This window comes from Schistocerca serialis, chromosome 9 (genome assembly GCF_023864345.2).
Source record: "Schistocerca serialis cubense isolate TAMUIC-IGC-003099 chromosome 9, iqSchSeri2.2, whole genome shotgun sequence".
In the NCBI taxonomy this organism is placed as follows: Eukaryota; Metazoa; Arthropoda; class Insecta; order Orthoptera; family Acrididae; genus Schistocerca; species Schistocerca serialis.
Genome location: NC_064646.1, coordinates 424103496 through 424131020, shown reverse-complemented (window position 1 = coordinate 424131020; position 27525 = coordinate 424103496). Strand labels below are relative to the sequence as shown.

Below are 27525 nucleotides of genomic sequence, written 5' to 3'. Positions count from 1 at the left end.
TTTGCGTTCAGAAGCCGAATAAATGCGCGTATTCGCACTTAGCGGTAACATCCAGTGGAAGCTCCATTCTCAACGGCTGCCAACTCAACGGCTGCCAAGCCAAGACTGAGAGTCTCAGCGTGGCGTGAGCATGTTTACACACAGCGCGTGAAGCACTCTTCATAACAGTGTGACCAACTGCCACACAAACAGCGTTCTGTACTTATAAAAAAAAATAGGAGACCTTACATTTGGGATTGCCCTCGTACAAAAAATATTTCAAACCGAGTAAAGGCTATTGTCGCCAAACACAGCACCAAGTTTTAAAACGCTGCGATAATGACATACAGTGCCTCAAACATGAAATCAACTGTCAGGCTTTTGAACCTTTCACACATCTATGCAACTTCTCGAAAATTGATCGTGTAACGTGCAATAAAGCACAAAAGTCAATATTGAAAGCTTCTGACGAGAACAAAATAGCGGTTATATTTGTTAAAAAAGGATAGATGTATCTTAAGATGACTTGTAGAAATGTAATAAAATTAAAAAGCAAGTCACCAACCATCTATCGCTGTAATATGTGCGAATTCTTCAGTCTGGGAGGACTCTGTCAAAGCAAACAACTATACACAACAGTGATATTCTTGCTTCCCCGGATTTCGATCCGTCCGGCGCCACCAGCAGCCATAATGGTGGGCAAAAACCTGAAGATGGTCAGAGGAATGGGCTGAAACCGGCTGCTAATGAATAAAAGAAAACGCGATCGAGACTATTTTTATTTGATTTTTAGCATTTTATAGCGACAGCTGCTATGCTCCAATTACAGAATGATTTCTAAAATTTTAAATATTTGTCTGATGTGTATTTGTCAGGAAGTAGTGGTCTTTTCAGCTTGTGGGAATCCAGATAACAGGTGTTCCTAATGCTTCTACATATGATTACGAAAATGTATTATTTCACCTATGTCTCTGTCCTGTAAGCGTAGCTTTTTAAGAGGGGACAAACATACACCGAGAAAAGAAACACACACACACACTTCATAGTGAAACGGGTCAAATGTTGTTTGTAATCAAAACACTCACTAGGTTCTCCTCGTAGACACATATACTGTCACGCTTTTTAAGGAGGTAGGAATTTCAGGAGGTAGAAAATTAGTATCATTTATGTTGTAGTTTTTATGTTCTATTTTGTTATTAATAAAATTTATTATTTTGCAATTTTGTTATGGTATTGTTTAATTTTAATGAAGATGATATTTAGGCTACTTGGAAATTTTAAAACTAGAATGGACGTAAAAGGAAATTATAAATCCTCTTCTATGTTCTAACAAAACAGGTTAAAATAAGGTAAAAGTTAGGATACATTAATACTGAATTAAAAAGGCGAGGCGCCTGTCTCTCATTTGTTCTAATAAGTGAATGACGAGTGGAGAAGAGCTAATTCATTCCAGTGAGTAAGGATTCTGATCCGATCCTAGAGAAGAACAATATTGTTCATCAGTAGTTGTTAGTGGTGCCATAACTGTGACGCATGGACTACTGACGAATGGCGTCTCAATTTCAGTGATGAATTGCGGTTCTCCATTACCCTGAATGACCATTATGAGTGAGTACTTTAGATAGTTGGCTAGAGGTATAATTTTTCTATTGTTTTTGGTAGGCACAGTGGTGCTACTCCTGGGGTCATGGTGTGAGGAGCCATCTGGTACGCCGGCCGGTGTGGTCGTGCGGTTCTAGGCGCTTCAATCTGGAACTGCGTGACCGCTACGGTCGCAGGTTCGAATCCTGCGTCGGGCATGGATGTGTGTGATGTCCTTAGGTTAGTTAGGTTTAAGTAGTTCTAAGTTATAGGGGACTGATGACCACAGATGTTAAGTCCCATAGTGCTCAGTGCCATTTGAACCAAACCATCGGGTACGGCTTCAGATCACATCCGTTTGAGAAGATTCTGACAGCACAATGGTGCTCCCGGACATCCTGCGTCCCCATATATTACCCTGCATACAATAGTATGTACGTGCCACTTTCCAACAGGACATGCTCGTCCACCCATGGCACGTGTCTCAATGAACTGTACGCGTACTACTGCAGGCAGCAAGATCTCAATACCTGTGTGCGATACAGTATATGTGGGACGAACGAGCTCCGCATCAATGGTATCCGTGTGCCAGCTTCCAGTGTATCAGAGACTAGCTACAACAGTTGTCGGCTATATTGCCTTAAGAGAATGGCTTCATGAAATCTTCCCCAAACTAATCAGTTCATGCATCCAGGCCAAAAAAGTGTGAAATCTTACGGGACTTAACTGCTAAGGTCATCAGTCCCTAAGCTTACTCACTACTTAACCTAAATTTTCCTAAGGACAAACACACCCACCCATGCCCGAGGGAGGACTCGAACCTCCGCCGGGACCAGCCGCACAGGCCATGACAGAAGCGCCTTAGACCGCTCGGCTAATCCCGCGCTGCCATCCAGGCTAGACGGATTGCAACGTCTTACCAATACGTTGACACATACTGCAAGTTATGAGGGAATTTGACTCGATTTTTTTTTTAAATTCCCAGTTCGTGACGTTTAATTTCACTTCCTCATCCCCTTCTAAGTCCTTAGAGACTTTTTTTTTATCAAGGAATGAGTACACTTACGTGACAAAATTCGTGTGGTAGCGATATGACGGTAGTATCGAGTATACAAAATATAAAAGCCAGAGCATTACCAAAGCTTTCATTTGTACTCAGGTCGTTCCGTGCGGGAAGATTTCCGACGTGATTACGGTCGCTGACTGGATTAACAGACTTGGAACGCGGAATTGTAGTTGGAGCTAGACTCATGGGACATTCCATTTCGGAAATCGTTAGGGAAATCCATATTGAAAGATCCACGGTGTCGAGAGTGCCCGAGAAAACCTGATTTCAGGCATTATCTCTCACCACTGACAACGCATTGGGCGATGGGCTTCAGTGCCGAGAGCAGCGGTGTTTGCGTTAAGTTATCAGTGCTAGCAGACATGCAACAGTGTATGAAATAACCGCAGAGATCAATGTGGGACGTATGACGAAAGTAACCGTTAGAACAGTCGGGGAAATGTGGCGGGTGTTTTTGTTGACAGCAGGACATTGACTACAGCACCTTTTCTGGGCTCGTGACCATATGCGTTGGACCCTAGACATGGTCTGGTCAGTTGAGTCATGATTTCAGTTGTCAAAAGCTGATGCTAGGGATCGAGTGCGGCTCAGGCCCCACGACGTCATGGACACAAGTTGTCAATAAGGCATTGCGCTGACTGGTGGCGGCTCCATAAAGGTATGTACTGGCTTATCGAGTCAAACTGAACCGACCATTGTCAGGAAATAGTTATCATCGGCTACTTCGAGACATTTGCATCCACTGATGGACTACACGTTCTCAAACAACGATCGAGTTCTTACGGATGACAATGTGCCATGTTAGGGGGCCACAATTGTTCGTGAATAGTTTGAAGAATATTCTGAACAATTTGAGCGGACGATTTGGCCACCCAGATCACCCGACATGAATCCCATCGAACATTTATGGGACGCAACGGAGAGGTCAGTTCGTGCACAGATTCCTGCACCGGCAATACTTTTGCAATTGTGGACGGCCGTAGAGGCAGCATGGCTCAATATTTCTGCAGAGGACTTAAGACGTTGAGCCCACGCCATATGCAGTTGCCACGCTGGGCAAAAGGAGATCTGACATGAAGTCAGGAGGTAACCTATGACATCTTTCACCTTAATTTATTGAGAACGGCAGAGAACCTATAATGCTTCCTTAAGAAATCTCAGTTATAACTTCTGTTGTACATTATTAACTCTGACCCGCTGGCAGGAAACCCCGACTCCGGTTTCACTGCTCGTAACACGGCCGTTGCTAGGCGTTCTACCGCCCTAGCTAAGGATTGAGAACTGAAGACCCTGTTTTGTGGTATCGTCGGTCTCCCCCATAACTCCTTCCCTCTTCCTCCTCTTCCTCATCCTCCTCCTCCTCCTCCATCACCACATCCAATGGCACTTCAATGTAAATCTCTCATTATACAGGGTGATTCAAAAAGAATACCACAACTTTAAAAATGTGTATTTAATGAAAGAAACATAATATAACCTTCTGTTATACATCATTATAAAGAGTATTTAAAAAGTTTTTTTTTCACTCAAAAACAAGTTCAGAGATGTTCAATATGGCCCCCTCCAGACACTCGAGCAATATCAACCCGATACTCCAACTCGTTCCACACTCTCTGTAGCATATCAGGTGTAACAGTTTGGATAGCTGCTGTTATTTCTTGTTTCAAATCATCAATGGTGGCTGGGAGAGGTGGCCGAAACACCATATCCTTAACATACCCCCATAAGAAAAAATCGCAGGGGGTAAGATCAGGGCTTCTTGGAGGCCAGTGATGAAGTGCTCTGTCACGGGCTGCCTGGCGGCCGATCCATCGCCTCGGGTAGTTGACGTTCAGGTTTCATAACTAACCTTTTTCGTAGGACTCTCCATACAGTTGATTGTGGAATTTGCAGCTCTCTGCTAACTCTGCGAGTCGATTTTCCTGGGCTGCGAACAAATGCTTGCTGGATGCGTGCTACATTTTCATCACTCGTTCTCGGCCGTCCAGAACTTTTCCCTTCGCACAAACACCCATCCTCTGTAAACTGTTTATACCAACGTTTAATACACCACCTATCAGGAGGTTTAACACCATACTTCGTTCGAAATGGACGCTGAACAAATGTCGTCGATTCACTTCTGCCGTACTCAATAACACAAAAAGCTTTCTGTTGAGCGGTCGCCATCTTAGCATCAACTGACGCTGACGCCTAGTCAACAGCGCCTCAAGCGAACAAATGTACAACTAAATGAAACTTTATAGCTCCCTTAATTCACCGACAGGTCGTGCTTAGCTCTGCCTTTTGTCGTTGCAGAGTTTTAAATTCCTAAAGTTGTGGTATTCTTTTTGAATCACCCTGTACTTTTAAACTAAATGACCAGACGTCCTCATTTCCTGTGGATTGTACCGAATTATCACGCTTTGTCCTCAATTCTTCTGATTCAACCCTTTGCAGTCCCTAAAATTTTGCGGCAGTAGGTGCCAGCCTATTATTGCCTGATGGTCGAACCAGCCCTCGATAAGAATACCAAGGAATTGTTCAGGCGGAGCCACTGTTGCCTTTGTTGCCATAATTCAGTGTCCCTTTGTAAACCAGTGCTGCTTCAAGTGGCGTCGCTCCAGCAGGGGACACAAGAGATGTCTGTTGTTTGAACGTGTGACTGAGGGACCCAGGATGGAAGCGCGGCCACCGCGTCCGGCCACAGCTTGCGCCGCGCGCCGGTTCGCGGCGCTGCGGTCGCCGTGACCATGACAACGGCCCGCGCTGCCCGCGGCTGGAGCCCCAGCTTTCAGTCTGCCGTCAGCACGGCTCGGCGGCGCGTTGCTGCCTGAGCTCTCGCCGCGAATTTCCGCACGCTGACCTGTCAGGACGCTACGCTACGCTCCGGTGTGACGCTTCCGTTTTGCCGGTGGAAGTTGCGTGTACGTTTCGACAAAGTGTCCCTTCTCTTGCTTTTTCCCGTCAGTGACGACTCGCTCCTTTTCTCTAATATCAGTTTTTTATCGACTGAGGTGCGGAAGTTAAAAAAAAATTGTTTTTCATCTCTCCTCCTTCTTATTACTGTGTGGATTCGCGACGAGCTGTGAAGTCAGCAAACGAGCTACCGCGGACGGCTGCTGCAGACATGAATACGATAAAAGGTAAGGCTGTACACACACGGCCCTGTTCATTGTTTACCTTCAGCTGCACGTGGTTGGTGTTACGACCGGCTCGCGCAACACGTGCGGGAAGCTCATTCCTTTCCTATGAGTACGTCTACAGGTATCTAGGCAGTCACAGTTCTGTGCCCTGCAATTTCAGTCATCACCTGTCTTCTTCATAGAGGACGCCACACCGTTCTCGTCTCCTGATAACAATGTCGTAATGTCGTGTGTGTATTTTATAATGGCGCACTTTTATGTTGCCTGAACATGCACCGCTACAGTTAATCAGAACTGTTAATCACTCACTTACGGCAACACAGAAGTACAATTACCCACGAGCCTCCATACACATTCGTTGGTGGTGACAGGAAAGACCAAAACATGAATTTGAAACCGATTATTCATCACCTATTTGTTGGTGTAGCAGGATTAAATTTTAGAAAACATTTGTAAACCGAAACTTGTAGTGTGTAATATGACTGACAAGAGCTTCCTATTGAAATTACACCCTAAAGTCGAAATTACGCCCTCATTTGACAGAACAGCTTCAGAAACTTATGCTAAGTTATTATTGAGGTTGACATCCAACATACAAAGACAGTTACTTTCTGTCATTGTAAGTAATTTATGGCTAGTACTGGCTGTATAAAAATAAAGCCCCACCCTCATTCGGCTGATGATGCCGTATGGGAGAGTCGTATTAGAGGAGTAAATGCTACCGGAATTGATAAAGCATGAGCAGAAAACGGTAGATTAGCACACACACACATCATAAAAAAGTTATTAAACCGTCATTAAATCTGGAATACGATAAATCTTAACTGATAGTCTTATTTAAGTACATAAGTTGACTGTTGTGTCGTCAAAGCAATCATCGAATTATTTCTCCTTGTTCTTACACAGCTTCATAGTAACAACCTTTCGTCACCTGAATAGCACGAAAGTATGATTTACGTAAGCTTTCATCGTATCACCTGTATTCACCACAGAAATTACACAATTTGCAAGCTAAAATAAACTAAGACTCCACTTCCAAAAGAAAAGCAAACAGCGTGATCTCACAATAAACATGAATGCACAGTTTAGATTCGTTACGATTCTTGTCATAACAGCTGAAGATGAAAGGTCTGCCTAAACTGGTACCAGTTGTGAACAACTTGATGATGTAAATTATTTCGCAGTTACGTTGCTGGCAGCAGCTCCACAATAGGTCTCACAATCCAGCTACGATCATCCCAGCGTGCTGCTATGCCCACTGAATTATCTTAACGATATTCCATGACTGCTCAAGAGAGGTGACCGAAATTTTTACTGTTCTGTAATTTTTGATGATAGGAGGAAGGAAGGAAGGGAGAGTGCACAAGCAACTATGAAAACAGCAGAGTGAAAGTCTCTGGCACAGTTGTATTCAGTTGCGGGACGCACCTTGTACTACTCCACTACACTTGGCTGGGAATGCCTACAGAAGGTTTCGAGCGTTCCAAGTGTTTACAAACAATCTAAACAAAGAGTCAGCAGTATTCTTAGTACTAACTGAAGTAAGTTGTTTTCATTTGCTGAAGAATAAGAAAGAGACAGTTACTATGAAGTTTCAAGAGATAGTTAGGTACATTTTCCTTAGATCCGTTGCACAGTTTTAAATGAAATGATGTGGAACGAGTCACTTTACGAACTAGATATGCAAGGAGTTCATTAAGCAGCCGTAGATTGATAGAAACCTTAAAAAGCTTTTCGTCAATATAGCTTATCTCTTTCAAGAGTGAAGAAATCCAGCGTGTTGTCGCAGGCGTTGTTACTGTCACCGGAGACGATAAACTGATAGGATACGCGCGTCGTTGACATGTTTGCGTGACGCGGATCTCTGCTTTTGTGGTCGCATTTACGTCCGCTGACTAAGCAAACGTGCAGCCAAGGGAAATCGTGCTGTCCTATCCTTAAAGCTACGGTACATTCTGGTGACATTCGTAGTGCTAACGGCGTCAATTCCTTTATTTCATGAGCAGCGTGTGTGTGTGCGTGTGCGTGTGCGTGTGCGTGTGCGTGTGTGTCATGGACGATGTGGTGCCTTATGAAGCTCTGTGCACCAAACATTAGCGTTTTAGTACTTCCTATAATGTTTGTCACTAAAAAGATAAGTTCAGAGTTTGTTCACATGGTAGGTTTTAATAGTGAGAATACGAGAAATTTAATGGCTCACTTTCAAAGATAAGAATTTTAGTGTTTTGCTAGTTGTACAATTGTGTACATATACCACGCAAGGCATAGTACACATATAGCGGGTCGCCTCTGCACATTTACGTGTAACTAGTACGTGAAGTATGGAACACGTCTGCCAAATAAGACTTCAGATGGTAATATGTAATCTCTAACAGCTAAGCGCAACGGACTGAGTCGGGCCTACAACATTCCATCGCCGCTGCTAGCGCGCAGATAAAATGCGTTCTGCAGGACAATGACACAAACAAGTTAGTCTCGTCGCTAAACGTGTTTAAGATTCAATTATAACAGTGGTCGGAGTGATTACGCCCGAGATAACCGAACGTATCGTTAGGGACGTTAGGGAGGGCGTTATGTGACGCTGGAAAATTAGAAATGAAAGAATTCTTTACGGAAATACACAGGGACTTCCGAAATGATCTTTAAAACTTTGATTACGTGATGGGGATAGGTAGAAAGATGCACGATGTTCACACACACACACACACACACACACACACACACACCTGTGTTTGCTTGTTTGGTTTTGCAGGTTAGCCGTCGACGAAAATGGCCAACGCCCGACTGGTGGCATAGCGTGTGGAATGATTGACAGGCCAAAGATAACACGCTGCTCCAGCGGAACGCAACTAGTTTTTTCTTTCGGGCTTTGTGAAGCATGCTTTTTACCAGACTCTGGTACGGGACCTGCAGGCCCTGCGAGCTCGCCTCAGAGCAGCAGTTTACATTAACGATGGAGGTGAGAGGAACTGGAATGTAGCTGAGATATGGGGTGTGCTATAGATGTCGCAGACACTGAAACGGTTATTAAAACTTCAGGTGGGTGTGACCACTATACCGCAAACCATATCTTTCTACCAGTCTCCAGTTCTGAAATATACGATATGAAAGTTGTAGAGATCATTTTGGAACACCTTGCGTATGTAGGTATATAAAACACACGCACACAAAATGACGCACAATACACACAATAAATGACTCAGAACTGCAATATCAAGCTTAGTAGCAGCAGCCAAGTGTAACAACGGAGGTGAATGGCATCACAAAGCAGCGCATGGAAAGAAAAGAAATGAATTCACTCACTGGTTATCAACACACCCGAACTGTGTCGAGAAAAATACACACGAATTATAGCACACAGCCATAGTCAATATTGCACTCAACACATTATTTTAAATGCAACTGTGAGCTTAGGTGAAACACACATCTGGTGATTGGCATATTATGTCTAAAAATAACGTGATGCACTTCAGTAAGTGTAACACATTGATTTCCTCGTTATTTGCTGTTAGGATGATGCCTTGTGATTTTAAAATCGATTACAGTTGGTAGGTAATTGTCAATATAGCTGTTAGAAAGTGAAATAATAATAAAAAAATGAATCTGCATGGTTACTTCACAATCCACCTTTCGGTGTGCAGTGAATAAAAATAGAACCAGGAAAAATAATGATCTATATAACTCCGTCTGAGCCCTTATTTCACGTATCTTACCGTCATGGTCCTTGGGTGCAATGTATGTTGGAGGCGAGGGAATCGTTGGGCTGTCAGCTTCAAATGCTGGTTCTCTAAATTTTCTCAATAGTCGTCCTCAAAAGAAATCCCTCCACGGATTCCCATAAGAGTTCCCGAAGCATTTCCGTAACGCTTGTGTGCTGTTCGAAACTACCGGTAGGAGATGTAGCAGACCGCCTCTGAATTGTTTCGATGCCACCCACTTACTGCTTCCCTTGGAGCTCGTCCTTGGTTGCGCCAAATAGATGGAAATCTTCTACTATCCGACAAGGAATCCAGTAGGCAAACACCTTTGAGTACCACAACCCGTGGACCAGTGTGGCAGCACTACCAACAGAGACTTCCAGTTGAAGAGCAAGGTGTTTGATGTGATCCGTCGATCACCTCTAGTAAGTGTGTCCACACGTTCCAGCAATGCAGTAGTGACAGCTGCGTGCGGTTGGCGAGCACGCGGGATATTTCACAGGTTTGCGTGCCGCCCAATAACTCGCTATGCTTTGGTCACTGCCAGGTGTCCGTAGACATTCTGCAAACGCTTACAAATACTTGCTGTACCTTGGTTTTCCGTCAAAAGATACCCAAATACAGGTGTCTGCTCGGAACGCATCTCCATACAGACGCCATTTTGACGGCTACATATAATGCCGCCACCTATCGGAACTTGATGAAGCTACAGGTGCTGAAGCAGGGATATTCCACGATGTCCCATAAAAAATTCCGTTTTTTTTTTCAACTGAAACTGGACAAGGAAAAGTGAGGGTTGCGTTACGCACCTCGTACAATACAGCGACACAAAGGTAAACCGTTACCGCATTCATTCCCTAGACGGGCCACTCGGGCTCCACCGACAACCGTTTCGTCCTCTGCCAATTGCGTCATTGGGTGTAGATATGGAGGTGCATGTGGTCAACATACCACTCTCCCGGTCATCGTCGGGTTTCTTGATCTCTCTCAAGTAGCGTTTCAGTTGGCCTCACGAGCTTGAGTGCATCCCGTTCACGTCTTCCCATCAAGGAAAAAATCCCTGTCAGTACCAGGAATCGAATCTGGGTCCCCTGCGTGGCAATATTGACCAGTCAGCTACAGACGGGTGAAGTAAAGAACGAGAGTCACGCGCATGTTGTGTCTCAGCCCCCGATAGCCTGTTCGGCAATATTATCTAAAAATAATATTTTCTTCTTCTACTTATTCTTCCACGCCCTTCAGAAGACCTGGTACGGATCCCAAACACTTCAGCAGTATTCAACAGCGTTCTGCATGCGGGCTCCTTTACAGATGAGCCCCCCTTTCCTAAAATTCTCCATCACAATCATCACACGCTCGTTCCATCGCTCCACCGACAACCGTTTCGTCCTCTGCCAATTGCGTCATTGGGTGTAGATATGGAGGTGCATGTGGTCAACATACCACTCTCCCGGTCATCGTCGGGTTTCTTGATCTCTCTCAAGTAGCGTTTCAGTTGGCCTCACGAGCTTGAGTGCATCCCGTTCACGTCTTCCCATCAAGGAAAAAATCCCTGTCAGTACCAGGAATCGAATCTGGGTCCCCTGCGTGGCAATATTGACCAGTCAGCTACAGACGGGTGAAGTAAAGAACGAGAGTCACGCGCATGTTGTGTCTCAGCCCCCGATAGCCTGTTCGGCAATATTATCTAAAAATAATATTTTCTTCTTCTACTTATTCTTCCACGCCCTTCAGAAGACCTGGTACGGATCCCAAACACTTCAGCAGTATTCAACAGCGTTCTGCATGCGGGCTCCTTTACAGATGAGCCCCCCCTTTCCTAAAATTCTCCATCACAATCATCACACGCTCGTTTCATCGTTCCATCTCGTATCGCTTTCGAGCGTTACGCCCAGATATTTAAAAGACGTGACTAATGTTGTATTCGGACGTTATAGGTTTGTGTTTCCTACTCATCGACATTAAATTATATTTTTCTGCATTAAGAGCTAGCTACCATTCATCATCCCAACTAGCAATTTCGTCACGTCATCTTGTATCCTCCTACAGTCACTCAATTTCGGCACCTTCCCGTACAGCACAGCATCATCAACAAACAACCGCACATTGCTGCCCAACCTGTCCGCCAAATCATTTATGTATACAGTAGAATAAACAATATGTTTTCCGTACCATGATGATATGAACGATCAGCCACGGCTTTTCAAGTGGTGGCCAACAGCTGTATGTAAAATAATGCAAATAAGGTGCTCAGTACAGTGCAACGTACAAATATAAGAAAGCGCTTTTTATAGGAAAGTGTTGCTAAATACTCCAAAACATCGATGGTTACTTATGGTTACTCAATTGCTGAGCTTAGAGGAGCCGATTTTAATCAGGCCTAAAAGGGACGAAGCAACAAAAATGTAACATACAGTTTCAATTGAAGTTCAGTCGTGTTATCCGAAAACATTGATTCGACTGGAGTGGTTCGGATTCATAAATAAGTAGGCCCTATCTGAAGATGCAGAAACAGTGACCGACGTGTTGCCAATGCAGCCATGATCCAGTCGCCTTAATTGTGCGCAAGCTGTTGCAAATCCAAATATCATGGACTCGCTTGTGAATGAGTTCCGACATCGTTGACAGAACACTGAGCAATTCCAGGACGCTCAACACAGGATGCGCCCAGAGCACGTCTGTTCTTCTTGACTGCTGGAACGGGACTCTCTCTCTCTTGTGCACTGTGAGCAATTAGAGTACAACGATAGCACCTACTCGACTACTGTCTTCAAGTAAATACAGTGACATTGTGATACTTAAGATCAAAATTTTAAGTTCAACAATTCCAACAAATTAACTGTGTAATCCAAATAAACAATTTTCGGAATTATTATCCAGGACAGAAAGGTCAGCATCAGTCGTACTATCCTCCCTATTTTATTGGAGATCTAGATTTCAGATATCATCAGTACCTATCATCCGTGGGTTGTAGGTAGTCACGTAGACTCAACTAAATTTGAAAGACACATATAACTGTAGAACTTGGGCGTATACAGGCACCAGTCGTACCAGTGATAGTTATCCGCTTCTTCTCCATTTGCGAATAATTCCCTCGAGTTCTAATTAATGCTGGGATATTTCTACACAAACATTTTGCTAGCACAACATTTTAGAGGTCCGCTAATACTCGTCATCATCATCATCAGTATTCTGCCAAAAGGCAGGTTTTCTCATTGTAGTTCTCCAGGCTGTCCGCTCTATTCAGAGTAAAAGTTAATTTACACCACACACACTAAATTCATCAAAATACGCAACCTGTACAATCTATATAAAACAAAACTGTTCGTGTTACTTAAGCACGTATGCAGATGGCGGTATTATAGCGTAAACGAGATACAAAAGGACAGTGTATTAGGGGCGCTGTCATTTGTACTCAGGTGATTCAAGTAAAAGGTTTCCGAAGAGAATGAACGCGGAATGGTAGTTGGAGCTAGACTCTTGCGACATTCCTTTTTGGAAATCGCTAGGGAATTCAGTACTCTGAGATCCACAGTGTCAAGAGTCGACGACCGCCTTCACGTAACGGCGGAGGGCTGCAGCGTCTGCGTAGAGTTGTCAGAGGTAACAGGCAAGTAACTCTGCATGATACAGCCGCAGAAATGAGTGTGAGACATACGACTAGTGTATCCGTGTGGACAGTGCAGCGAAATTCGGCGTTAATGGGCTACGGCAGCAGACGACCAACGCGAGTGCCTTTGCCTACAGCACTACATAGCCTGCAGCGACTCTCTTGGGCTCGTGACCATATCGGTTGGGCCCTAGGCGACTAAAAAACCGTAACCTGGTCAGATGAATCACGACTTCAGTTGCTAAGAGCCGATGGTAGTGTTAGAGTATGGTGCAGACCCTACGAAGCCACGGACCCAGGTCGTCAAAAGGCACTGCGCAAGGTGGTAGTGGCTTCATAATGATGTGGACTGTATTTAAATGACGTGAAATAGGGTCTTCTGGTCCAAATGAGTCGATCATTGCCTATAAATGGTTATTTTCTGTTAGTTGGGGACCGTTTTCAGCCATTCATCATGATCCCAAACGACGATGGAATTTTTATGGACGACAGTGCACCTTGTCATCGGGACGCAATTGTTCGCGATTGGTTTGAAGAACATTCTGGACAATTCGAGAGAATGATTTGCCCACCAAAATCCCCCGACGTGGAAACACTTTCCAACTGTGGACTGCTACAGAGGCGGTATGGTTCAATATTTCTGCAGAGTACTTCCAATGACTTGTTCAGTCCACGCCACGTCGAGTTGTCCCACCACGTCGAGCGAAAGGAGGTGCGACATGATATTACGAGGTATCGAGTGGCTTTTGTCACCTCCGTATAGACTTGCGCATACCAATCGGCTTACATGTACAACGTTTCCTAAACGTCATGTAGACAGAAACCTTACTGACTGGTAGCTCACTAGCCATTGCATATTCCTTTATCAGCATACTGTGTACATTCAGCGCTTGTACATAAACATAACCGTTCGAATTCGCGGGAAATGCATGCATGACGCGTGTTTTCCGATTGGGTATTTTTGTGTTTCTATATTAGTGCGTAAAAGTACGCCGATTTCCGATAGGAATATTACAATTTGCAACAGTACCGTCTGCTGTAATTTCATCATCAGTTTATTGACAATCGCTTTCGACGATACACTTCACCATTATACATTTAGAGGGCCTGGTGATGAAGTGTATAGTCGAAACCTGTTGCCAATAATCTGATAATGAAATTATAGCTGACGGTAGTGTTGAAAATTGTAATATGCAAGGTTAATGTTTCTTGCCTATTTACTGCACTTCTGTCATTGTGTTACAGACATTTGGGAATGACGAGTAATGAAATATAAGTGCATGGCTCATTAAAAGCATAAATTTGACAATGACGAACCGGAGCTGGCGCGCAGGAAAATTGTGCTCATCGATTAATTCCTTTTGTGAAAGATTTAATTGGGCTGAAATTAGTGCTCAGCTAATGACACCCTTTGTCTGTGCACCGCTCGGATTTTATCTGCAGAAACAAGAAAGAAAACCATTTTTTGTGGGAGTTTTTAGAAGCGTGCCACTTCTGTACTTCAAAATTATGCGAATCGGTTCAAACTTTGCACGAAGGTAGATGAATGGACAAGAGTGAAACGAATTTTCTTTTGCATTAAGTAATATTTATCCGTTAGCGAGATATGGTGGTTTGAAACCGGGCTAAACGTAGCACGTAAAATTCTTTCTTACGCCAACTGAATGCGCGGTAACGGTTTAAAGTGAATCAGCGAAATAGAAAATGCATTCTCACGACAAAAGTGAAAACTTTCTTTCAGAAACAGAGCTTTACTCAGATCTTACACGTAAAAGACACGTTTTTATGAGTTATTTTACGTGCGGCGTTTCTATGTTTCAGACTTGAGCGAATCGGTTAACGGCGTCAGGGATTTTCTCTGCCTCGTGATGACTGGGTGTTGTGTGATGTCCTTAGGTTAGTTAGGTTTAAGTAGTTCGAAGTTCTAGGGGCCTGATGACCATAGATGTTAAGTCCCAAGGTGCTCAGAGCCATTTGAATCGGTTCAAATTCTGTAAGAATGGTTGTCCTTTTGATTTTGTGCAAGCTTTATCCACTGCCACGACGTAAGCGATATGATTCGAAAGACAATAAAAACACCTATACCGGACCACTCGTCACCTGAATCAACAAAAAACTACGTCGGTTGCCAGACTGGCTACGCTCGTGTACTGTCAAAATTTACGTCACGGGCATCCAGGGTCCTCCTGGTCCAACCTCTCGTGCGACAGTATCGCGGTGCCATTTTTCAGCTGTTCAGTTCTTGTTCACTCATGGCACGTGTATCTATGTCCGCCCCCGGTAGCTGAATGGACTGCGTGACGGATTGTCAATCTTCTGGGCCCGGGTTCGATTCCCGGCTGGGTCGGGGAATTTTCTCCGCCCAGGGACTGGGTGTTGTGCTGTCCTCATCAACCTCCTATCATCCTCCTCGACTGTAGGTGGCCGAAGTGGTGTCAAATTGAAAGGCCGGCTCCCGGCGAACGGCCTGCCCGACGCGGGGCCCCAGCCATACGATTAAATAAAACGTGTATCTGTGAACTGTCTGCGTGATGTTGAGGTGCTCCGTGGACAGCAAGAGCCCCATATCTTTACTTAACAGAGCGTGAGTGGGACTAGCTCCGACCAGTTTGACGCAACAGAGGATACAACATATTTACGACGTCCTTTCGAATCTAATTAGCGCAGGCATCTAATTTGGTGGAGCGTCGTACTGACAAGAGGATTCTTGCTGTTCTCTGTATATTTGACTCGAATTTTTAATCATCGAAGTTCCATCACATATCGGCACATGGATTTTCATTTCGTTTCCTCCGCCCTCTATTGGTCCTTTGCATTTTTATATAATTTTCAAAAAAATTTGCAAATATTACTTACAAATTACCTGAATTATGATGAGTTAAAATGAAATTATGATAAAGGTGTCATTGCTATCAAACGAAGAGCCACTATAACTAGAGAAAGCAACGGCAACCTACCTTGCATTTAGTGTCACGGTCTAGCGGCGCCGGCACGATAGCTCAGCGTATTTGGTCAGAGGACTGACTGCTCTCCAAAAAAAAAGAAAAAAAATCGAAGTATTCGACAACCATCTTGGTGTCGTGTCACATCCGCCCGGACCAAATAACTCGAACAATGACAAAAAAATACTACAAAGTGTCTGGCACGAAACCCAAAGGGTGTAGGATCGAATTCTCGCAACGACATTGCTTTTTCTCTGTTTTAATCCATTCGCCCTGAATCATGTGGAGATTCGCCGGAAATGAAACGTTCCTGGGATTCCACTGTACACAGTAGCTCCCCTTTGGCTCTGAGCACTATGGGACTTACCTTCTCAGGTCATCAGTCCCCTAGAACTTAGAACTACTTAAACCTAACTAACCTAAGGACATCACACACATCCATGCCCGAGGCAGGATTCGAACCTGCGACCGTAGTGGTCGCGCGGTTCCATACTGTATCGGCTAGAACCTCTCGGCCACTTTGGTCGGCAGCTCCCCTTTACCCTGTTGAACAGCTAGATAGGGGCATGCCCGTCTCCAAAACGAGATCCAGCTGATGGCAATAGTTTCATAACAACTGCGTAGCGAAAGAACACGCGAGTACAAAACCTTTTGTTTTCAGTTATTTATGCTTAGAGTAAAACTCTGCATGGCATGCAGCTTTCATTCTTTTTCATAAAGTAGGTTTTGTAGCAGCGCAGCAGGTCACTCAACTTCAAGCTTTGTTTTCCTTGAGTCACACAGATGCGAACACTGTTCTTTGCGTGGTGGCGCGAAAGATATTTGTTTCGGACATATCAAATTATTCAGGAGACTGGTAAACGAATCTACACTGACAGGAAAGAAATTCAGGTCTTTTAAAAGTCATAAGAATATTGACACAGAATTTTGCACAGGGATTCAGAAATGCTTGCGGGTGTATAACATTTCGAGAAACTTCTATAGATGGCTAAGGAACGCATTTTCATTTACGACAGTTTGACTGTTAATTTTTGCTGCCCTCAGATTAGCAATCACAATTCGCACTCTTAGTTCACTGAAAAATTTTCAAACAATGGGCAGCGAGTTACTCAGCTTTGAAGTATCGTAATAATGACCAACAACGGAAAGATAACATATCATCATCAGATTGCGATGAGAAAGTGACAGTTTGAAATAACAAAATATTTAAACCAATAGTTATCCCAGTTACCCTGGAACCGATAGAGAATAATTTCATAGCGATAGACCATGTGAATCCAAAATATGTACTATTTTATTTGTTGTGCTACAAGTAAAACGTTTTCCGAAAAGCTACTTCAGCAGCTTTATTTCACTTACATGCTATACGTTCTTTCAGCAACGCAGCAAGACACTCAGTTTTCGCTTTCCATAAAACGAACGTAGGTATGGACACGACTCTTCTCATGGCACGGCGAAGAGGTCTGGCGTAAAGGGTGTACGAAAAAGAATTGCGGCAGTGAGCCTGAACAATGTATCACAGTATGTCCTAAGCTTCAAGAGAGGAGTACTTAACACGACCTAAACATGTACAACGCGCATCTTTTCTTGTTTTCCTTTTATGTACGCCACTTCAGCCAGGCTCCGACACATACTGAATCACACATACTGAATCACTGACGTACACTTGCATCCATGATTCACATTTAATGTTGACGTTGGTTGTAGACTTATTACTTACGTCACGATGTGCTCCCATCATTACCATGAGATGTCACCCCAAACACCATTCAGGATGGACCACGTAACATTCATGCCTCCAGACAACTTTCTTGCCATGCACTGGATACATTTCATATGTTATATGAGAGTCATGATAATTCGGTTACTTAACGTTGAAACGTGTTCGTATTTATTTTAACTTCTGTCTGTATGTGTCTGACTGATATCTGAAAAGTCCGCAGCTCGTGATCGTGCGGTAGCGTTCTCGCTTCCCGCGCCCAGGTTCCCGGGTTCGATTCCCGGCGGGGTCAGGGATTTTCTCTGCCTCGTGATGACTGGGTGTTGTGTGATGTCCTTAGGTTAGTTAGGTTTAAGTAGTTCTAAGTTCTAGGGGACTGATGACCATAGATTTTAAGTCCTCAGAGCCATTTGAACCATTTTTGATATCTGAAAAACTGACATAAACCTTATTTTGATATCGAAGTACGTAAATATTAGTGCAGGGCACCAGAACTGTGTTAAAATTAAATTTTACGCAGTAGTGTGTGAAGCTCACGCTACACGATGCGAAATCCGGACTAGCCAACGAATTTAACAATTCGCCTCTGTAGAAGCAATCCGTTTTCAATTACACTTACGCTTATGCTATTTGACACCAAAGAAGTGACTCAGATTAGAGTGTCGGTCCTGCACATTGTTAATCTTTATCTTGGTCCTGTAAACAGTCACTGTGCCAGAACTGTTGTTGTAATCACAGAGTAGATCAATATAAAAATTTATGCATTTGACTTTCTTATAAAACTGCTTGAAAACTGACAGATAGCTACTGAAAATTTTAACTGGTATTGAGCCTCTGAAATGATACTATTTTCGCAAATACACTCTGACAATTATTATACCTTACAGTGGACACGAACATCGAAGTTAAATAAATTTATTGGCCTACCTGTGCTTACGAAACGTTCGCCTATTCTGCAACTTCTCGCTATTAGGAATATTTTATGACTGTCGAAAACCAAATTTCATTTGCCGTATTTACGATGTGCAGTGCAAGGCGGTATCATACGACCTTTCATGGAACGCTTCTTGTTCCGGCGTAGCCACAAGCACCGGCACGAAGACGAAGAAAGCGAGAGCTGTGAAGGTGGTGAGACGATGTCAGCCAATAGCCCGCTGAATAGGACCGCACCAAAACAGGAGCGGCCTCTACAAGAAGAGAAAATAACCACCTCTCCTGCCAGCCTCGGCTGCACAGTGTTAACACAGTACCGGACGGCATAGTACTAGACCGAGACTAGGAGAAACCACGCCTTAGAAGAGAGCGCTACGATACCAGTTATTACTGATCCATATCCATTGTCTGTAGCGAAAGACGTTGACTATTTGCATGTCAACTATCACTTACGACAACGTTGTTAATTCAAAGTTAAGTATTACAAATATGCTTATTTCTAAATAAAACTATTAATGTGGTTTGCTTGACTTGTTTATACACTCCTGGAAATGGAAAAAAGAACACATTGACACCGGTGTGTCAGACCCACCATACTTGCTCCGGACACTGCGAGAAGGCTGTACAAGCAATGACCACACGCACGGCACAGCGGACACACCAGGAACCGCGGTGTTGGCCGTCGAATGGCGCTAGCTGCGCAGCATTTGTGCACCGCCGCCGTCAGTGTCAGCCAGTTTGCCGTGGCATACGGAGCTCCATCGCAGTCTTTAACACTGGTAGCATGCCGCGACAGCGTGGACGTGAACCGTATGTGCAGTTGACGGACTTTGAGCGAGGGCGTATAGTAGGCATGCGGGAGGCCGGGTGGACGTACCGCCGAATTGCTCAACACGTGGGGCGTGAGGTCTCCACAGTACATCGATGTTGTCGCCAGTGGTCGGCGGAAGGTGCACGTGCCCGTCGACCTGGGACCGGACCGCAGCGACGCACGGATGCACTCCAAGAACGTAGGATCCTACGCAGTGCCGTAGGGGACCGCACCGCCACTTCCCAGCAAATTAGGGACACTGTTGCTCCTGGGGTATCGGCGAGGACCATTCGCAACCGTCTCCATGAAGCTGGGCTACGGTCCCGCACACCGTTAGGCCGTCTTCCGCTCACGCCCCAACATCGTGCAGCCCGCCTCCAGTGGTGTCGCGACAGGCGTGAATGGAGGGACGAATGGAGACGTGTCGTCTTCAGCGATGAGAGTCGCTTCTGCCTTGGTGCCAATGATGTTCGTATGCGTGTTTGGCGCCGTGCAGGTGAGCGCCGCAATCAGGACTGCATACGACCGAGGCACACAGGGCCAACACCCGGCATCATGGTGTGGGGAGCGATCTCCTACACTGGCCGTACACCACAGGTGATCGTCGAGGGGACACTGAATAGTGCACGGTACATCCAAACCGTCATCGAACCCATCGTTCTACCATTCCTAGACCGGCAAGGGAACTTGCTGTTCCAACAGGACAATGCACGTCCGCATGTATCCCGTGCCACCCAACGTGCTCTAGAAGGTGTAAGTTAACTACCCTGGCCAGCAAGATCTCCGGATCTGTCCCCCATTGAGCATGTTTGGGACTGGATGAAGCGTCGTCTCACGCGGTCTGCACGTCCAGCACGAACGCTGGTCCAACTGAGGCGCCAGGTGGAAATGGCATGGCAAGCCGTTCCACAGGACTACATCCAGCATCTCTACGATCGTCTCCATGGGAGAATAGCAGCCTGCATTGCTGCGAAAGGTGGATATACACTGTACTAGTGGCGACATTGTGCATGCTCTGTTGCCTGTGTCTATGTGCCTTTGGTTCTGTCAGTGTGATCATGTGATGTATCTGACCCCAGGAATGTGTCAATAAAGTTTCCCCTTCCTGGGACAATGAATTCACAGTGTTCTTATTTCAATTTCCAGGAGTGTAGTTCTCCGAGAAGCAGTATCTTTCAGGCACCCTATAAGCGACGAGTGGGCAGGGTCTCACACTTCTCAATCACAACTCGTGATGTGCAATGCGAAAATAAAAACACAATCATTAATGTAAAGAATGAAAAAGGAGGAACTGAACTTAATGCCTAATAAATGAGAACAAAGACTGAAGTGTAATTATGCTTCATTAAACCATTACAACAACACACCCTTTAGTAAAGTTCTCACAACTAGACAAGTTAGCAAAATATTTCTTAATAATTTTCCTGTCCTAAACCATATTTAGCAATATAAAAATTCTGCTGCAAACTTTAGGCAGCCCGGGTTCCCGGGTTCGATTCCCGGCGGGGTCAGGGATTTTCTCTGCCTCGTGATGACTGAGTGTTGTGTGCTGTCCTTAGGTTATTTAGGTTTAAGTAGTTCTAAGTTCTAGGGGACTGATGACCATAGATGTTGAGTTCCATAGTGCTCAGAGCCATTTGAACCAAACTTCAGGCATACACAATATTATCAGAATAAAAAATTACGCAGTTACAAATATATATTGAAAAAAGCTAAATTACTTTAAAATTCTTTTTTTTGACATTCTTGCGTCCATGTAATCTCATTTCCACAAAATTTTTTCTTCATAAAATATTATTACAAACTCCTTTTAAAATAGTGCTGCCTCTAGTGCACGGCGGGTCAGCGTAGATCCTTCCCAAACCATGTACGTTGTCATATTATCATACAGTACCTCATACTCTCTTGAAAAGAAGGAACCTCTGCGGTCTCAGGAACGAACTTACAAAAAATATGACTATATCGATATTACAGATGCACATTTATCAAATTCACATTAATGGCCGAACTACATGAAACTTGTGATGGCAAATTAAACAGGCTCCTTTCTACGCTGTTTTCCGAAATTCATTCATAACTCTATGGAGTGGCACGCAAAGAAAATACGGTACCCTACGTATGTCGTCTGTCCGCAGTGACAGAGCGGTTCTAGGCGATTCTGATCGGAACCGCGCTGCTGCTACAGTCGCAGGTTCGAATCCTGCCTCGGGCATGAATGTGTGTGTGATGTCCGTAGGTTTGTAACTGGGTAACCTCTTTTGATGCTAGTCAATTGTCAATTACTGCAAAGGACATTTGATTCTAAAGCGCTATGTCAGGGTGAAAAACACGAAATAAATTACTTTTCCTCCCTTAACAACTTGTGAGCAGGGTGGGTTCTTCCTTGGCTCGGGTATGAGGTAGAATGAAACAGCATTTTTACATAAGATAATTTTTATTGAAACATTTGTACAATGGTTTCCTTACTGGATTGTTCTGGCTGTGAGAGCGGCAGCTGTGTCATTTGCGAAGCCTTCTGCTGCAGCAGCGGCGGCGTCTGATTACGCCTGGCGGTGTGTATCTCGTGTCGCCGTCTCGCCCTGTTGACTGGAGACGCGCCTCGTGCGGTGGCCCGTTTAATTATTGAGAACGAAGTCGTGAATCGGATGGTGATACTTTGGATGTTGCGTCCCAGTGTTCTCTATGCGGCCGCGTGTGTCAACGTTGTGCGTCGGCCACCGGAGCGGCGCGGCGGGGGAAGGCCAGCGTCCCGGACTCGAACAACGGACTCCAGTTTGCCAGTCTTCGGCTGTCAGATCTTCATCACCAGCTCACAGGTGACTGCTGATGTGAGGCCGTCTCCTTCCCGTCCTCACGAGTCACCCGGGTACGTAAAAATCAAATACCTTCTAACATCTGTCTTCTGGCGGCGAGGCTGCTGCTTGCTATTCCATTACAGCGATGGACTTGGTGCTTCTGTGTACGATGTAGTCTCTTCCTGCATGACGGTCTTCAGCACCGACTGAACTGTACTGGAACTGAACTCGAACCGAAACTGAACTGAAAACTACTGCCGGGCCCACTGCGTCTCGCTTATTTATTTACTTCAGTTCACTGGAGGTGAACGACTTCACGGTCATTGCCTCTTCTGTCACGTTGAAAAGCTTCTCGAAGAATCTTCTTAACGTCGGTCATTGGCTCTTGGAATGTAGGCGAGGGCCTTTGATCACAAGTAACAATTGAGAACACGTGAGCCGGTCGGGCGATGCCCTGACGGCTGAATCGACAGCTTCCGCTTACGTGGGGATGGCGATGGCTTCTCTTGAACGTGAAGTGCCAGCCGTTGCCACTGCCACTGCCCGCTGTTTGCTAGTGTCTAACTCTTCTAAACTAAACTAAGTTCTTCATTTATTTTCTAATTTCTACTTCACTTCACATTGATTTCACTAATTTATTTTCCTATCTTAAGTACCACTCAACAGGTTAATTAGGTTTAAGTAGTTCTAAGTGTAGGGGACTGATGACCTCAGATGTTAAGTCCCATAGTGCTTAGAGCCTGTTGAACCATTTTTGAAGCCGGGCAGGGTCTTTGGCACAACATATTACGACAGGCTTTCCAGTCGAATTAGGGCAAGCATCTGAGGCGGAGTGGTGGAACGTCACACTGATAAGTGGTTCCCTGCTGTTCTCATTACACCTGAATCTAAGCTGTAATCACTGAAGTTCCATCACTGAAAATCCATCCTAAGCAGTCACAACCGGCAATGTTTCGTTCCGTTTCGTTTCCCCTTCTGGATGCGTTCCTTTTTATTTGTTTATTTATTTATTTTTTTGTCAGACAGTGTGATACGAACTGTACTTTTTTTCCCCCCCTTCCTTCCTGCGAGTATTCTGTGAGCCGGCGCGTCTGTCGGTTCCCCGTTGGCAGCGGCACTGCCCGCGCATAGTAAACAACGCCCCCGAGCTGAGCGTGGCTAGCTAGCCGCCCGCGTGCAGCTTTCTCCCGCCCAGCTCTGCCCACGCCGCCGCAGTGACTCGGCCACACTCGCCACACTCCACAGGCGGGTGGCCTTCTGGCCGGCCGTGGCTGCGATCCGGGTCACGGCGGCCCGCCTGCGGTCTAGGTGAATTCCCCTCCCCCTCGTAATTTCCTGTGCAAGCACGCCAGCCCGACCTTTATAAGCCACCTGCTGGAAGGCGTTCTGCGACAACCTGGCGCTCACAATCGTCGGCTTTTGAACTGAAATACGAGGCTGGGGTAGTTAGCTCCTGAGGTACGATGAGTTGGCCTTTATGAACTTCCGGTGTAATGCGTCTAATAGGAACACACACAGGTTGATCAATATAAAACTTTGCAGACGTGACACTTGTGCTTGCAGCCCACGACTAATTGATCATTATTGTTCTGCACGGAATAACATCACGTGGTGCAAAATTCTCCAAACTCGTCGGCAAATATTATAGAGGAGAATCGATCCGAACAATAGCTGCGGTAAGCCATGCTTGGCCCACTACTTATGAAACGTTCGTCACTGCAAAGTCCACTTTGTCACCACGAAAAACAGCTGGCACTATAGCAATTTCGGCCTTAGGCCATTATCAAGTGCAAATATTTTGGCTCTAAGCCATGTCTAGTTTCTACAAGCTGACACACTTATATGTCGTTGTCGTTTGCTGTTACATACATTCGTAACTCTGCTAAGTATTGCGAGCACACGTATCCATACATCGTAAAACAGTAGCCAGCCGCTGTGGCCGAGAGGTTCTAGGGGCTTCAGTCCGGAGCCGCGCTGCTGCTGTGGTCGCAGGTTCGAATCCTGCCTCGGGCGTGGATGCGTGTCATGTCCTTAGGTTACCTAGGTTTAAGTAGTTTTAAGTGTAAGGGGCTGATGACCTCAGATGTTAAGTCCCATAGTGCTTGGAGCCATCTGAGTCGTAAAACAGCACAGCCTGTACATACACATGTTCTTTCCACCATCACTAGTATCTTTTGGTATTACTGCAAAAAGGTCAATAGTGTGGGAATGATTGGGTTCCAATTATATCATGGTGGACGAATCCCTTGTCATGACGTGACAGTCCGACTTTCAGTAACAATGCGGTGTGAACCACATGATCTCGCGAACTAAATACTATTTGGCGCACGATAAGCGATGGCTCAGTGATACACCACCAACGCCATGTACTACACAGGCTTAGAAGGCCTTAGATGCACTGAGACCACACTCTGCACACTCACATCCCACCTCTGGAAGGCGCCAGTGTCGGTACAGTACGTGTACTGGAGCCCAGCAAACCTCACAATCTGCCATACATTCTCCTCATCCTTCATCAGAAAGATAATCTTACTCTTCGTGTTGTTATACCGTAACGATTATCGACCGCAAATCCGGAAGCGTAGAATTCTTCAGGATGACACCTAATTACTTCATATGCTCTAAATTTTCTCAGCTGGGGAGAGATTCGTCAACTTTGCTGGCCAAGGTAGGATATGGCAAGCACGAACTCAAGCAGTGACTGTCACCGTGTGCGGGCAGGCAAAATCTTGCTGGAATGTATGTCACGAAGAGCAACAAAAAGGGTCGTAGAACATCACAGATGTACTGCTCTGCTGTAGGGGTGACGCAGACGACAACCAGACGGGTCATGTTATGAAAAGAAATGGGTTCGTAGACTATGACTTATTTCCGTATAGCCGGCGACAATAAGGCTGGTATCACACCGCAGTCTGGGTCGTCTCCAAACGCATATTCGGTCGAGAATCTCATTGACTAGAGTGGAAATTTCCTCAATCTCTTTTGCAATTGATCCCTGATGGCTTCATAAGGTTGGTTCGAATAGCTCTGAGCACTATGGGACTTAACTTCTGAGGTCATCAGTCCCCTAGAACTTAGAACTACTTAAACCTAACTAACCTAAGGACATCACACACATCCATGCCCAAGGCAGGATTCGTACCTGCGACCGTAGCTGTCGAACGGTTCCAGATTGTAGCGCCTAGAACCGCTCGGCCACCCCGGCCGGCACTTCATAAGGACTAGAGATGAACCAACACCTTGTTGACTTACATTGTGAAACTCTTTTCTTCAACAAATCATCTAATTTATCTTAAACTATAATCATTTGTTTGTCAGCGCATGTACACCACATCTATCGACCTCCTTCCCATTCGGATAATTATTTCATGGTGCATCTGTGAGATTTAGCTATAGTGTTCTCTCTGTTCACACTTCTGAACTGCGAAACATTTCTATTATTTTGTATAAAAATGCGGCAATTCTGTATTTCTGCATCAGAACTGAGTAGTATCAATTCCAACCACGAAATTGTAAAACCAAAACCAGTTTTAGGATACCACGGTAAATATGAGAGTGAGAAGCTACTTGTGCTTAAATGCAACTAAAGTGCCTCGTTGAAATAACAAACAAACACTAGAGACCAGAATGAGATTTCCACTCTGTAGCGGAGTGTGCGCTGATATGAAACTTCCTGGCAGATTAAAACTGTGAGCCGGACCGAAACTCGAACTCGGGACCTTTGACTGCGATCCGCAGGAGATGGTTCAAATGGCTCTGAGCACTATGGGACTTAACTGAAGAGGTCATCAGTCCCCTAGAACTTAGAACTACTTACACCTAACTAACCTAAGGACATCACTCACATCTTTGCCCGAGGCAGGATTCGAACCTGCGACCGTAGCGGTCGCGCGGTTCCAGACTGTAGCGCCTAGAACCGCTCGGCCACTACGGCCGGCATCCGTAAGAGAGCTTCTGTGAAGTTTGGAAAGTAGGAGACGAGGTACTGGCAGAAGTAAAGCTGTGAGGCCGGGGCATGAGTCGTGCTTGGGTAGGTCAGTTGGTAGAACACTTGCCCGCGAAAGGCAAAGGTCCCGAGTTCGAGCCTCGGTCCGGCACACAGTTTTAATCTGCCACGAAGTTTCAAACATTAGAGACAATTGCTGTGCATAAGGATGTACTCTGTCATCCTTGATACGGCACGGACGCTTGTAACCGGGACTGGAAGCTGGAATGAGCCCATTCCTCATTCAATGAAAATGTGTCTGTGATTACTGCTAGGAGGGATTGCATCGGCACCGCATGCATGCTAGTACTACGTCGACTGCTGCTAACACGAGGAGCCACATTAAAGTGCTTTAAGTCTGAACTACTAATGTAAATTCAAAAAGGTGAAAAATGCCCTTGAGTTACTGTTAAATTAGACGTATACAATTTTACAATTGTCCATAATGACAACTCCGTTTCTTTGTGCTGGGTTACTAAAACTGAGCTATTGACGCAACTCAATGCCTATGGTGTTTGAAATAATAAAATCATAGCCTATATACGCTGATGACTTGATTGCTGTTGTTTGTATTGTATTGGACTGAAATATTTTGCCTTACCTTCTTGTTTCTTCTCACGAAAGTTTCCAGTCATATTGCACAGTGTGGTTGAATCTGAGTCAGCACCATAATTACGAACGGCAATAATTATGTGATATTATTTGTAATTGTGTGTGGTACGTAAGTACTGGTAAGTGTGTGTGATTATATTCCTTTCCGTTACAGCTTTGAAACAACGAAGGTCAGTTGCGTTACGAAATTCAACTTTGATGGCAATACGTCGTCGTAATAATAAATTATTAACTTCGAAAATTAATTTGTGTTTCATGTTATGACACTAATTCTAAAATTTTTGTGAGGTAAGTCATACAACTTCTCAAGGAATTGATCTGTATTGTACTGTGCTTATTTGTGCTTACTCTCATAGCAGTTTCACGGCCATCACGATTAGTCAGAGTGACAACTATTAATTTGTGCTGGCTAATTAGTGTGAGTACATTACAGCGTTTCTCTTCTCTGTAAACCAGTAAAAGCCAAGGTGCCTTACTGGTGTGACAAATTCACTAAGGATATAGCTATCAAGTACTCGATTATAATTTCAGTTACTGCTGCAATTGGGCACATCCACTTCGTTTGAAACTTTATAAGGGAATAACGACAATGAAAATTTGTGCCGGACCGGGACTCGAACTGGATCTCTGTCTTTACGCGATCAATCGCCTTAACTGCTTTGATTATCCAT

At 44.9% G+C, this 27525-nt stretch overlaps 1 protein-coding gene across 1 annotated transcript in view; it reads left to right on the top strand.

The window, feature by feature from the left end:
- Positions 1 to 5414: 5414 nt before the first annotated feature.
- Positions 5415 to 27525, top strand: part of LOC126418619 (calcium/calmodulin-dependent protein kinase kinase 1) — a 1500745-nt gene continuing 1478634 nt past the window's right edge. Inside the window, exon 1 of the mRNA XM_050085460.1 lies at positions 5415 to 5748. Coding sequence (XP_049941417.1) covers positions 5733 to 5748 — 16 coding nt within the window. The 5' untranslated portion in view covers positions 5415 to 5732. The remainder of the gene's footprint in view (positions 5749 to 27525) is intronic.